The 15,000-nt window shown below is 38.6% G+C and overlaps 1 protein-coding gene across 3 annotated transcripts in view; it reads left to right on the top strand.

Moving 5' to 3' along the window:
- Positions 1–15,000, top strand: part of LOC144972279 (substance-P receptor-like) — a 332,733-nt gene that overhangs the window by 131,240 nt on the left and 186,493 nt on the right. For 2 of the 3 annotated variants that reach the window (XM_078913366.1, XM_078913367.1), the window contains exons 3-4: positions 2,715–3,255; positions 14,848–14,992. In XM_078913366.1, the coding sequence (XP_078769492.1) occupies positions 3,025–3,255; positions 14,848–14,992 (376 nt within the window). In that variant the 5' untranslated portion in view covers positions 2,715–3,024. Of the gene's footprint in view, positions 1–2,714; positions 3,256–14,847; positions 14,993–15,000 lie in introns of those variants that run through there. The other variant, XM_078913368.1, reaches the window with a different exon arrangement.

Here is a 15,000-nt window from a genome sequence, read left to right as displayed (position 1 = left end):
ACCTCAATAACTGGGTTGGGTTCCTGACCTCCCATAGTGGGCACTCACTGTATCTTCTATCCCTTTATATCTGTTTTCCAACATGCTTTCTGTCTTTGTCTTGGGATGAGATTACTTGGTTTCTTCCTGGCCCTTGCCGGATACCCTAGCTGGGAGGGAAACAGTCAAATGTATAGTTAGAGTTTTGGGAGATGACATTTTTTGTCTTGTAAACCATCTCTCTGTTATGCAGTGTATTATGATTTGTTGATATCTTATATATGATTTATAATCATTTGAGTGTATCCCTCTATTGGGGACCTGTGTTGGTGTCTGGATGAGACTTTTAGGTGATCTCAAACTAAGTACATTGATAATGTGCTCTTGAAATCTACATCTGTTTCCTGTTTGAACCATTTCCCCTTTGTCGTACCTTTTCTTGGGTACTCTTTAATTGTAATTCTAGAACTTTTTAGTACCCCATTTTCTTCCTTTTTACTGGCGCTGATATGACCTTTATGTGTTGCAAGCGCCGTAAAACTCTTTAAAATAAAACCAAATAAACTCTACCTCAATAACTAATTATCCAGAGCAAAGGCCGTCCTTAATGTTAAATATTATTACACATTCTAAAGCACTTTGAACCCGTTGAGTCGATATTGTGCGGTTGTGGTCTTGTGGTGTGACACTCACTTTTGGATCGAAAAGTCTTCGATTCGAGAGGCTCGGAGCATAGCTGAGTCCTTGTAAAAGGCTCTTTATTCATAGTCTCTCACCGTGCTCGTGTGTAAAATGAGTACCCGACAGTTAACAGCGTTGTCTCTGTCGGAAAAAAAAATTGGAGTATCGCCTAACAAGCGTCATGTTTCGTTCTATATGTTATATTATGTTGCTGTTGGTCAGAGACACTTTTTAAGCGCGTTGAGCACGTACAGGGAATATTGCGGTATATAAAAACTCATTTATTTTAATGCGCTATATAAAAGCTTGTGTGTTTATTTGGTAATGGACAGTGGTCATCAGGGTTTAGACTAGAAATGGGTTATTTATAGTTGTTTTAATGGCAGACTAAAGAGAATTGAAGTTTCCGTCCCAGTGAGTTCTATCGTGCCAGCATACAATCGTATTGAACCAATTACTCTGCTGCCCTCCGTTAAAAATAAACAAAAAACATTTAAAAACATTTATGGTCAGAAAACTCGGTCTTCAAATGACCCTGACCTTGTCAAAACCCCCAAAACCTGGGATTTCCTTAAAGGCTTCCACGAAGCCCAGGATTTGAGCGCTTTTGACAAGATGAAGATTAAAATTTTAATCTTTTTTGACGGATGGGTTTCTGGCCAAATGTTAAAAAATGTATTTTCTGTCTTCCACAATAAGGCAATACTACTATTCTGCCGTATTCTGGAAAAACTCATAGTTTAGATTTGGCCAGAAAACTCGTCCTTCAAATGTCAGTCGATTTAAACGATCCTGATCTTGGCAAAAAAATCTCAACGCAAAGTCCCAGGTTTGAGAGTTTTTTGGGGGTTTTTTTTTGCCAAGTTGAGGGTCATTTAAATCGACCGATATTTGGAGGACGAATTATCTGGCCAAATTTTAAAATCTGTGTTTTTCCAGAATACGACAGAACACTGATATTGTGTTTTTAAGACAAAGCCGAGGGATCCAGAGTGAAGTCTTAAATCAGTAATACGATATAACAAAAAACAACCTTGTTTCCATTTGACAGGTCACGCAAGGGGAGGTAACTAGAGGCGAAAAGTAATAATATTATAATCAATTTGGACTATTACCGGGAGTTTCCTCGAATCGATATAAAAACAGAACAAATTGTTTTCCCATTAGATAAGGACGAAGTGGGCAATATAACGAATGGTTGGGCAAGGAACGCGTGGGATATCGTTTTGTTGTGTACAGTAAACCAGAGCTACTTGCCTGGACTTGGAAAAATTCGTAGTTTTCAAGGGGGGGGGGGAGGGAGGGGGGTTTCACATATTAGACACTAGAACTACTTGTAAAATTAAAAATTTATCATTAATATGTGAAAATGTTGCTTCTAACTCCCTTATAGACTAGCTACGGCAACAAAACTTTGTTTTCCAGAAGTTTTATTGAATCAAAGATCTTTATATAATTGATCCAGCGGGCAGAGCTGCTGACTATTTCAATTAAACGCATCGAATAGGGACTATTTGTAAAAATAAAGTTTAAGTTCAAGACAGGGTGAGGTCCCGATTGCTCGATTGATAAAGCTCTCGCTTCACACGCAAAGGGACCGAGATCGATCCTGGGTGCAGTGGAAATAAATTTTCTGACCCCCTGTCAACCCAGCAGTGAATGGGTAGCTGGATCTGTTAGATCTTGCGAAAAGTACCTGACTAGTGTCCTGTCCAAAGGATTGCAAGCAATTGCTATCCCTGCTATAGAAATTGGGATAAACCCCGGCTCCATGAGCCTAATGGCTCAGAAGGATTGTTTGTTTTGTTTTTTCAAGACGAATGCATGACATAATATTTCTATGGATTTACTTACAATGCCGTATTCCAACTTACGAAAGAGTGGAAATGGAGCGGCTTCGTATGCGAATAATCTGTAGTGTTACCACACGGAGCCTCTCCATTTTCACTCTTTCGTAAGTATTTCCCCGATCACAGGCTTCAGGCAGCCCCTCCCGTTTTCTACGTATACCAAATACAATATTATATTTTTCTATTTTCCATTTACTTTTTCAGATACTGCTCTCAAGGCAATCACAACATCTGTAGAACGACAGGATCCGTTTAAAAGGACTGACCAATTCAACGATTTATTACTATTGGCAGTCGTATCTTTCCCCTCGTTGTCTTTGTTTAAAATATTTCACACTGGATATGGAGGAATAAACGAAACCCGTGGCTTTGACCCACTCTTTCTGACATTCACAACAAATCTGAAAAATAAACATAAAAAGACAACAACAACAATTAAACAAAAATACCCCCAAATATTCTCGACTGATTCGGGTTGACACCAAAACCTCCAGCGATATTCCACGGAAACAACATGGTGGGAAATTGGAGTCTCCGGAACGCCAACCAATCGCTGGATGCCGGAAGTCACGTGACGCCCGATCTGCCCATTGATTGGTCCCAGCTAGCGTACCCTGGAAATATCACATCCAAGCCACTGTGGGAGGCTGTGGTGAAGACGCTCTTCTACATCCCCGTCATCATTCTCGCCATCATCGGAAATGTCATTGTTATCGTCGTCGTCGCCAAGAATAAAAGAATGAGGGTGAGCTTGATTATTTTGTCAAATCTTTTCAAAAAAATATTTGTTATAATATTTGGTTTGGTTTTTTTTTATTTAACTCCCTTGGTGGATGGACCTCTCCCCTAGAGCTGTTTCATCTATCCCCCTCTATCTGTTTTCATTTTCTATGTTGTATTCTATCCTTGTCATGGAGTGTAATAATTGGTTTGATCCAGGCCCTGGTCGGAGTCCTTCGATAAGAGGGAAAACGTCGGATGCATAGTTAATCATTTTTGGAAATGATAATTTGTTTCCCTTGTAAATCACCCCTCTCCTGTGTAGTGTCCAATTTATTTGTTTTGAATAATATATTTTTGTAAACATTTGAATGTATTTCACTTAGTTTGGATCCTGTGCCTATGTTTAGATTAGAATTTTATGTGTTCTCAAACAAGGAACACTGATAGAGCGTCTTAGAGTCTATACTTCTGTTCCCAGTCTGAACCAGTCTCCTCTGTCTTCCTTTTCCCACGTGTTTTTAATTGTTACTGTAAAATTCGTTTGATTATCCCATTTTCCTCTTTTATATCAGATAAACATCTGAACAACAAGTGTGTCTGAAAGGTGCCAGACAAAGCAAGAAAGAAAAGAAGAAGAAAAAAAAAAAACAATCCCAAAATAATCAGTCTACCTGACTGGGTATCGAACCTCAGACCGGTAATCAGAAGGTCTGAGGTTCGATCCCCAGTCGAGGTAGACTGATTTTTTGGGGATGTTTTTTTTTTCTTTCTTGCTTTGTCTGGCTCCTTTCATACACACTTGTTCAGATATTTATCTTACACCGGTGCCTGCTCTTTAATTTCTTAATTTGATATTTCTTTTATACCAGCAAAGAAACAAACGATAAACGACAAAATTAATCCCTTAGATTTAATCTGTCAAAGTTGAAATGGCCTTTCAGTCTTGATTGATTTAAGGCCTCGTTTATTGCGCCGCTTTATCTGGGTGAAAAACGAGCGTCTTTATTTCACACCTGCCTATTAGATTAGCTAGATATCACAAAAATGGATAAACGTGAGAACCTTCAAGAAGGCGTGAATGCACACGAGTCCATCGGGAATTCCCTGAAAGCATTTTTACTCCAATGGGTGATAGTGTTCCAGATCGCCAGGTTCTCGACAAAACGCGTTATATATATATATATATATATATATATATATATATATATATATATATATAATATATATATGTGTGTGTGTGTGTGTGTGTGTGTGTGTGTGTGCGTGTGTGTATAATCTCATTTCAGACCCACCGCCTCAAATCGGTATTATTCTGGATAGATGATTCCAATGTTAAATTTGATTTCATAGTGTGAAGTATGTGACGTTTTGGTTCCTTCTATACAGCGTTTTTTTAAATCATTATTATTGACACATTTCAGGTTTGAATAACTCGAGATCTATGTAAGATTTCATCAAACAATTTTTGCCACATGTGTAGAATTTATTCCAGTTTTGATTGATATACGTTTTAACACTGAGCGTATTTTGGTAGCTGGGCTATGACGTCATCAGAAGAAAAGGGTAATTTTGACATAAATCGTACTGACATGATTCTCGATGGTTTATTTCATTTAACATGTCAATCTCAAGCTATCAACTCGGAACATTGCCTAGACTCTGTAAAATTCTTGTGTGTATGACGTCACCTGAAGACAAAAATAAAACGAGCCTTCGCTCTGTCACATGACTCATGCTGCTAAAGACATGGGACGAACTGAACTGACGCGTGTGGCTTGTCATTCAAAAGGGTGGTGGTGGTGGTCACGTGGCGCTTTAGATCGGACAATTACACAAACACACGATCACAAGTAAGATATCAGAAAAACTTCAATAAAATTAGATGACTATTTTAAAAGCCAAATTGAATCATTGCAGCTGTTCTTGAGTTATTCAAACCTGAATTGTGTCAACATTTAAAAACAAAAACACTGTAAATGACGATATATTTCAAAATTACCGTTTTCTACCCATGACATCGTAACACAGATACCAAAAGATGCAAATTGTTAAAACTTATGGCAATCAAAACGTAAGTAAATTCTGCACCTGTGGCAATATAAAAAACCGTTAGATGAAATCTTCCATAGCTCTGGAGTTATTCAAATCTGAAATGTGTCAATAATAAAAAAACACATACACACACACTGTAAGTCCTATTATTGAAGACAATTGACAGTGATACGAACGTGCTAGAGGCCGTGGACTGTAAAAAGTAATAAATAAAAATGAATATAATGGCTTCCAAAAAAAAAAAAAGAAAAGCCAAATGCATGAAGTTTCGGGCTCAAAACCCTTCTTCAGCCAACAACACAAAACAATGAAAACATAAATACTTTACATTAAAAAAATACAGATAGATGGCTAATGGGATCCGAACTGCCGTGAAGACTTTTTTGAAGTCCCAAAGTCTCAGGTTGAAAAGCTTTTACCAAGATGATCATTTTGAGATCGCTTTTTGAATCGTGGATAGCTCATACGGTAGAGTCACGCTCTCACCGGCCAGGCGGAGTTGTCGTACCAGTAAGGTCGCGGGTTCAAACCCCCATCATGCCGCGAAAATTTTTATTTTCTATTTTCTTCTGGCACTTTCCTACTCACTTCACCTCTTTTTGAATGACGTCATAAACATTGAAAGTCTCAGGCATGGAGCTTCAAACTCAATTCAGATTACCTGGTCGGTCCATATCGAATGCCAGATTGACGAGCAAATAAATATAAACAATTAAACAACGGAAACCAAAAAAAAAAAGAATAAATAAATAATTATATAAATAGACGAAGGACCCAAAATAAAACATGAAATAAACATGCCAAACAGGATATAACAAAAACCGAAGACATCAATAACACAATGACAGATTTTGTCTCGGGGAAAATCAAGCCACTGGATTGGTCAATAGCCACATCTATTTTTAGATGTCGCGACGGTTTTTGAAGGGAACCATCGGTTCACATGATACCATCTGACAATCCATCATATTATTGTTTTAACAAAATCAATGTAGGAGATTATATTCCTCGTAACACCGCTGCATAATCTTGATTTTAAATCTGGTTTATAGTTTTGGCCAGAAAATTGGTCATTCAAATACGGATGGATTAAAATGACCTTGACCTTGTGAAAAACTCTCAAACCCAAGACTTCAAGTAATTCTTCAGGAAAGTCTCAGGTTTGAGAATGTTTGGCAAGGTGAAGGTCATTTTAATCGATCGATATTTGGGGGACGAGTTTTCTGGCCAGAATTTCTAAAATGTGTTTTTTGAGAGTTTGGCCGTATCCTGGTCGGGTCAACCAAGGTGTCAGCCCACGTCTGCTTTGGATTATTTTCACCGGGGTGTTCTGATAGAAGGACCTTTTCTTTTCCATAATCAAATCCATTCAAACAAAGCTTTGAGAGATAGAGACATCTTTTTGGTGTGTTAGGTATGATTTTTTGTGAGGGGAGGGGGGGGGGGTTGAGGAAAGGAGGGGCGCAATGGGGGGGGGGGGGGGGAGGGGAAAGGAGATGTGGGGAGGGGGTAGGGGGTGACTGGTAAAATAATTGAATGGTTATTACATTCAGTTGTTTGGTCCTAGAACTCTCTCTATCACTAACTCTATCTATCTATCTATCTATCTATCTATCTATCTATCCATCTATCTATCTATCTATCTATCTATCTATCTATCTATCTATCTATCTATCTATCTCTCACACATTCGTACACACACACAAACACACACACACACACAGATACGTACACACACCAACCTTCATAATCCTAAGGAGAAGCTGATGGTTTTCAACTGGCCCGAACTGTGCGCAATATATATATATATATATATATATATATATATATATATATATATATATATATATATATATATATGTGTGTGTGTGTGTGTGTAGTGTAGTGTACATCGTAGGGTGACCATCTATTAGGTTAATCTGTTAACTTGGAAAAGTCTATATTTTAAGGGAGTGGTTTTGATTTGTCACACACATACACTCTCTCTCTCTCTCTCTCTCTCTCTCTCTCTCTCTCTCACTCTTTTTCTCTCTACCCACTCGCTCTCTCTCTCTCTCTCTCTCTCTCTCTCTCTCTCTCTCTCTCTCTCTCCGCCCAAACCGGAAACACTTGCCACCTAGACGTGATCTATTTATAGAAAACCCTTGTTGCTTAGTGGAGGATTCTTCGCCGAAATAAATAATAGAAACACAGTTCCCCCCGCTAAATCGCACATCGAATAATTGCATGCTTAGCTTATATGCTTCAATCATTCAAATAAACAAACTAAACATCTCTTTGTTTTCTCCTTCACTCCATACCCGTTTAAATGCAAACTCCGCATATTCGACAAATTCATGAATGAAATTTATGTCACTCGTCTCTTTGTTATTGATTTTAGTGGGGTGTAAGTTCTCAATGAATATTCTTATGGCGAGCAGAATTGCATCTATACAGTCTTCCCGTTTAAAGTCGAACACAGCTTATTCGATACATTAATCACAAATTCACGTGGGTGTTTGAAAAAGCCGACAAAATATCTGGGGTTTTTTCCAATGACATAGATGTGACCCATCGCCCAACAACGGTACTATGTCGGGATGGTAAATATGCTAAAAATGGAATTTATAGATAGAACGAAGTTGACGTGCACTCAGTTCTTTGTTTTTTCTTTTTTGCCATCCGTGTTTATGAGCAATTCTCACTAAAAATGTATTAACCAGACTATAAACGTTCAAGGTTACACATAGTTTTGTGTGTTGGTCCGTTATATTTACGGCTGGCAATTTTGTGAGTTTCTTAGCCAAGCGCACAGCATCTTTTGTCAAAAAGTATGATAAACCGGAATATATTCCCGACTCCGCGGACCTTGTAGCTCTGAACGACTTTTATGTTATTGTTACTAGTTTGGATAGGATTCTAGTCTATAGCAAAGTACTCTCCGCCAGATCTAGCAGACCCAGCTACCCAATCACTGCTGGGAGGACAGGGAGGTGTGGGGGAGGGGGGGGGGTCAGAAAAAAAATCACTTCACAAAGGATCGATCCAGGCCCCTTTACGTGTGAAGTGAGTGCACTACCAAATGAACCACAGTTATTGTAGAAAGCCTTTCGTGAAGTCCCAGGTTCGAGAGTTTTTTGCCATGATTAGAGTCATTCTAAATTCAATTTTCTTTTCGGTATCTGCTTCATCCCGATATAATAATAACACTTTGAGCACTTAGAGCCACTATTGTGGGGGTGGCGGAGGACGTCTCTGGAGAGTCTCATTAAAAGGAGAAGATGGCAATGGTTGGCGCATGTCTGTCGCAGACCTGATGAAACACTGATAAGGAAGGCTCTACGATGGACACCCCAAGGAAAGAGGAAGCGAGGCCTTCACAAAGAAGCTTGGAGACGTACCTTAGAGAGGGACCTAAAGCAGAGAGGTCTGTCCCTCGAGATGGCCCCAAGAAAAGCTGCCGACAGGACCATGTGGAGATCCCTTGCATCGCCTCAAGTGCCCGCAGGCCCGGAGAGGATTGATGAGTGAGTGAAGGACGTTAAGATTTGGGGAAGTGAGTTGGAGTCTGAAGTGGGTGGCTATGTGGTCTAGTGGTATGACACTCGCCTTCGGATCGGAAGGTCCTGGGTTCGAGTCCCGCTCTGAGCGGGGCATAATTGCGTTTTTGGACAGGGCTCTTTCCTCACATTCTCTCACTGTGCTCAGGTGTAAAATGAGTAACCAGCGTTGTGCCTGTCGTCGGGATAAAAGCGTAATATCGCCTAATAGACGTCATGTCTCGTCCTATATGTTAGGTGTTGATGTTGACTAAGGACCACTTGTAAAGCGCTTTGAGCACGTTTAGTGGATATTGCTCTATATAAAAGCTCACTCTTTTTTTATGAACACGAAAATGAAAATGTGCGAATAAGCAAGTGAAATTCAGCAGACATGCCTGCTGGAAAATCTATAAATTCGTAGATACTATTAAGAAGAAGAAAAACTTGTAGTCGCTATAGTTAAAATTTAAGTTGACCATTGCGGCTATGTGGTCTATTGGTATGACGCTCGCTTTCGGATCTGAAGGTCCTGGGTTCGAGCCTCGCTCGGCGCATCGTTGAATCCTTGGAAAATGCTCTATACTCACATTATCTCATCGTACTCAGGTGTAAAATGAGTACCTGGTCGTTAAAAGTCTTCTCTCTGTCCGAAAAAAGACGCCATGTCCCGTCCTACATGTTAAGTGTTGCTGTTGGTCTGGGACCCCCTGTAAAGCGCTTTGAGCACGTTTGGTGGACATTGCGCTATATAAAAGCCCGTTAAAAAAGTTTGATCATTAATAATTTGCCCTCACAAGGATTAAATGATACTCTGAAATCCCTCAAATGATGTAGCCTGGCATCAACCTTCATTTTCAATCAGGTTTATCACTGAGAGATACTCATGAAATTCTAGAATTGGAGCCGTAATTCTACAAATTGTTCGTAATAAATAGACAGGTGTCTAGATTTGGTACCATTCCCCCCAGCTGGTATAAATAGTATGCGCTTGGCTAAGAAGCTCACATCATTGCCATCCGGAAGTATAACGGACCAACACACAAAACTATGTGTAACGTTGGACGTTTATAATCTGGATAATACAGTTTACTCATAAACGCGGATGGCAAAAAGCAATAACAAAGACCTGAGTGACCTCAGCTTCATTCTATCTATAGAAATAGGTGGGCGATGGGTTGTTGAGATGTGGGGAAGTGGGTTAAAGTTTGAAGTTGCAGATAATTACATCAGCTTTTGAGAATTGTAAAATGGAAGAAGAAAAAGAACCGGGGTTAGAAAGACGAATCGAATCGAATCCAATCTCCGACCTGAAATCGAATTTTGATCGGATTTCAAGTTATCTAAAAAATAAATAGAATAAAGATAAAATTCCCTTTATTCATCCCATATGGGAAATTTGTCTCTAGGGTCTATTCCAAGGGAAGACTGGAATAACCCAGGCGTCAAACGCAGGGCAGCGCGCCAATTGAGCTAGGGCGAAGTGACTTGCTCAAGGCAAGGCCACACAGCGCAGGGGCGGGTGATCGAACCTGATACCTTTCAGGTACGAAGCAAAGACTGTACCGCTGAGCCACGCTGTCCCCATTTATTAAGTTAACCAGTTGACTGCCTTACTCTGGTCAGACACGTATTTAAATATTTGGCCAGAAAACTCGTCCTTCAAATATCGATCGATTTAAATGATCCTCATCTTGGCAAACACTCTCAACCCTGGGTCCTTGCGAGGTCTTAATTAAAGTCCCAGGTTTGAGAGATTTTGCCAAGATGAGGGTCATTTAAATCGATCGATATTTGAAGGATGAGTTTTCTGGCCAAAATACGCCAGGTAACTGATTGAATCCAAATTTCAGAGGATGTGCGAATAATCCAAGTGGAATTTAGTAGAGTTACTCTTAGGATGCTATAGGATTCAAAACTCTAATGACACGTCCGTGCAACCAGCAGCTTGGTTCTAAACAAAGAAAATAAATCGGTACTTTTTATTCTTCATGGTGGCTCGAACTTTTTCACATTTCATGTGATCAGAATGTATAAAAGTCAAAACATGATCAGATTTATGTTTTTCTCCTCTGGATACACTTTTATGTTTGTCGGAGAAGTGTCTCATAAGGGCGTCCGCCATTGTTCCGATAGTTTAGAACCAGTTACTACTAAGTTACTATGCGTCATAACGAGGAAAGTGACGTCACGACTGTTGAAGCCTATTGCAGGGACAGGAAAAGATAGCAAAGGACGTTATTATTTTGAGAATAGTTAAATGAAAGAAGAAGAAAAAATGGGATAAGAAAACGGATGCGAATTGCTGATATCGAATATTTAAAAAAAAAAAACACAACAAAACGAGCTTTTATATAACGTAATATCCACTAAATGTGCTCAAAGCGCTTTACAAGGGGTCCCTGACCAACATCAACACGTAACATGTAGAACGAGACAAAGACCTGTTAGGCGATTTTACAAATTTTTTTCCAACAGAGACAACGCTGTTGACGTCCAGGTTCTCGTTTTACACCTGAGTACGGCGAGAGAATGTGAGTAAAGAGCCTTTTCCAATGACTCAACTATGCGCTGAGCGAGGCTGGCTCAAACCCAGGACCTTCCGATCCGAAAGCGAGTGTCAAACCACAAGACCACATAGCCGCACAATATTTATGGAGTTCTCGATCGAATTAAAGGTAATATGAGTGAAATCCTAATTTCTATCCCAGCAATTTTATCCTAGGGAAAATGGTACTTAACGACACTTCCTTAATCATATATCTTCTAAAATTAGGATCCCTCCTTCGATCAGACACTCACAACACTGCCATCCGGATGTATAACAGACCAACACACAAAACAACGTGTGACTTTGGACGTTTATAGTCTGGTTATACAGTTTAGTGAGATGGCAAAAAAACAGTAACAAAGACCTGAGTGACGTAAACTTCGTTCCATCTATTTGAAGGCATTACAGCCTAAACAATCCGTTCTGTCCAAATAAATGATGGCGACGGCACTTGGGTCACGTGATTTAGGTAACATATTATTATCATCATTATTATTATTATTATTATCATTATCATTATTATTATTATTATTATTATTATTATTATTATTATTATTATTATTATTATTATTATTATTATTATTATTATTATCATTATTATTATTATTATTGTTATTATTATTATTATCATTATTATTATTATCATCATTATTATTATTATCATCATTATTACACGTCGTCTCAATACGGTATTATAGAATGTCACAATGATCTAGACGACGTCAAATGTTTTCCTAGTCAAACAGAATCATTTTCATAAAATAAATAACAAAAACAAGAAAAGAAACACCAAAAACCTCCCCCCCCCCCCAAAAAAAAAAAAAAAAAAGAAAACAACAACCCCCCCCCCCCCCCCAAAAAAAAAAAGTCCAAAAGAAAAATAATAAAATAAACCTCACAAAAAAATACACAGTATGTATTTATTCATCTATTTAATTGCTTATTTATGTATGTATTCATATGTTTATTTATCTACTTTTATTTATCCATTTATTTATCTATTTATTCATCTATTTTTATAGATTTGTTGATATATTTATTTTTCTATTTATATACTTATTATATATTTATTCATTTACTTACATTCATTCCTTGCAGACAACGTGTACATATTTAGAGACCATTGGTACATCGTGGTCGTATTTAAGCTAAATTTTGTTTTTTCATCTTTATCGTAACAGACTGTTACCGAATCGGTCGTCGGGGTTGTTGGTATCTGGGTATTCCAGAATATTAAAGGACCGGGAAACAGGCAATTACATTCTCAAATATTGTCGCGACAGCGGCCGGAAAACTTTTTCAAAAACAAAAACAAAATAAATACAATAAAAGAAGAGAAAACGGGTAAAAAGTAATCGAAACAACCCAAAAATTAAAATATGAAATAAAATATTAAAAAAAAAAAACAACCTCCCCCCCCAAAAAAAAAAAACACCCCCCCCCCCCCCAAAAAAAAAAAACAACCCCCCCCCCCCCCCCCCAAAAAAAAAAAAACACCAAAAAATATATCAAATAACAACAAACCAACAACTAAGAATAGAAAGACTAAAATCTACAACGAAGAGAGATTTCAGATATGAAATTCCTAAATCATTAAGAATGTAGTACTATTTGTCCTTACGTACGGCAACGACGGGTGATGATGTTCGTCCTTACTGACGAATAGAGCTATCTAATCTTTAATTGCTCAGGGGCTCGGCGGACTTACGAGTTGATAAGCTGAAGATCCTCATTCCTGGTTTGTTTGTGCGGCTATGTGGTCTTGTGGTATGGCACTCGCTTTCAGATCGGAAGGAGTTGAGTTCGAGCCTCGCTCGGCGCATATTTGAGTCGTTGGAAAGGCTCTTTACTCGCATTCTCTTACAGTACTCAGGTGTAGAATTAGTACCTGGCCGTTAACCTGTCGGAAAAAATTGTAATATCTCCTATATCTGCAGTTTGATAACCGAAAGCATTTATAATGGGGTTTGCGTTATCTCCATTACAACATTGAGGCCATTACAAGTTTGGTTATCAAACCTGCAAATTAGTAGCCGTCAGTACAAACCCAACTTTTCAAATTTCTTTTCATTTAACGTTGAATTAATTTCACTTTTTGTCATTCGATTCACTTCGACATATCACCCGTTTGACCTACTGGGTCACAAGAATTACATTGTTTGTCCCTTTTTGCAGTCGTTGACTACGTCATGGCTATAATTAGATACAAACAACTCACCAAACTACTTCCTGCGTTGTTATGCAAAATCTGCGACGTCGTCATCGAAGCTATTTTTTGTATTTTTCAAGACGGAAGAACGACGACGAAAAGACAAAAGAAATGGTGCAAATCCGATGTCACCAGCCATTGTGTCAGAGAAAATGGAGACTTATAATTTATTAGTCTAGCTCTCGTGAGTTGACATTTTGATTAAAAAGCCATAGGTTAATGAAAAAAAAGAAAGATATAGAAGAAAAAAAGAAACGAAATAATTATGTAATGGAAGTGTTTATTGTTTTATAGTTTGTAAATTATTAGACCTCTGTGTCTGTGCAGCTGTGATCTGATAGATTTATATTATGTCACAAGCAATGCAGCCATTAGAATATCTGTCCCCTGAGTATACAATGGTTGAAGGTCACACAATACACATTGTCATCTGGCGTTTTCTTTTCGTTTGTTTTAGGTTTTGTTTGTTTGTTTTTTATTTTTTGTTTGTTTGTTTGTTTCTGTTCCAAATATCACATTATTCATATATATTTTTAAAAAGGAGCTCGCCTTTTCTGTGTTCTGTTTTGAGTTACTTGATTTTTTGTCTCTTGGCTCCTGGCGAAGCATAGGGCCTCCAACAGCTCTCTTCCATCATCTTCTGTCTTTGGCACAGACTTTTGCCTCACTCCAGTTACGATTAAAGACGCACAGAACAGATCTTGGTGAAGGCTTCTCCTCCAAGTCTATTTTAGACATTGATATTTGGCACCAAAAAATGCTATAAAATGTCTTTTCAGCACTAAAAAATATTCTCACGCAACCCCTTGTCAAGTATCGGTTCCTATCCATTTCAGAATGAAGTACAGTACTCTCTGGATAGTATCACGCTGAATTTCATAACGCTCTGCAATGCGGCACGCTGGAACTGGGCGACCGAATTGTATCTAGTACAATAAGTCATTCATTACCTCACATGAACATCGAAGTTCGACACGCTCAGATTCTAGCACGCTTTCTGGCCTCTTCTGAGAGCGTGCAAGAATCCTGCGAATACTGTGCAATTTTGAGCTTGTCCTGTAAAATGCCCATTAAGCGCTCTTTGCTTTGAGGTCCCGTGATCTTGGCTCAAAAACAGTAATATAGAAGCCTGATTTTTTTAGATTCCGTCATCATCATCATCATCATCATCATCATCATCATCATCATCATCATCATCATCATCATCATCATCATCACTATCATCATCATCATAATCATCTTCATCATCTAAACTTTTCAACTCTTTTACTCTCCCCTCCCCAGACGACCACCAATTACTACATCGTCAACTTGGCTGTCGCCGACTGTCTCGTGGCCTTGACCTGCTCATGGCCTCACCTTGTCAATGACCTTACATACTTCTGGCCTCTGGGACGTTTCTTCTGCCCCTTCAACACGTGTCTTCAAGGTAAGAAC

The sequence above is a fragment of the Berghia stephanieae genome, chromosome 5 (genome assembly GCF_034508935.2).
Source record: "Berghia stephanieae isolate SIO BIC M18660-M18661 chromosome 5, UCSD_Bste_1.3, whole genome shotgun sequence".
In the NCBI taxonomy this organism is placed as follows: Eukaryota; Metazoa; Mollusca; class Gastropoda; order Nudibranchia; family Aeolidiidae; genus Berghia; species Berghia stephanieae.
The sequence above is the reverse complement of the archived record's forward strand: the minus strand, read 5'-3'. Positions and strand labels throughout refer to the sequence as shown.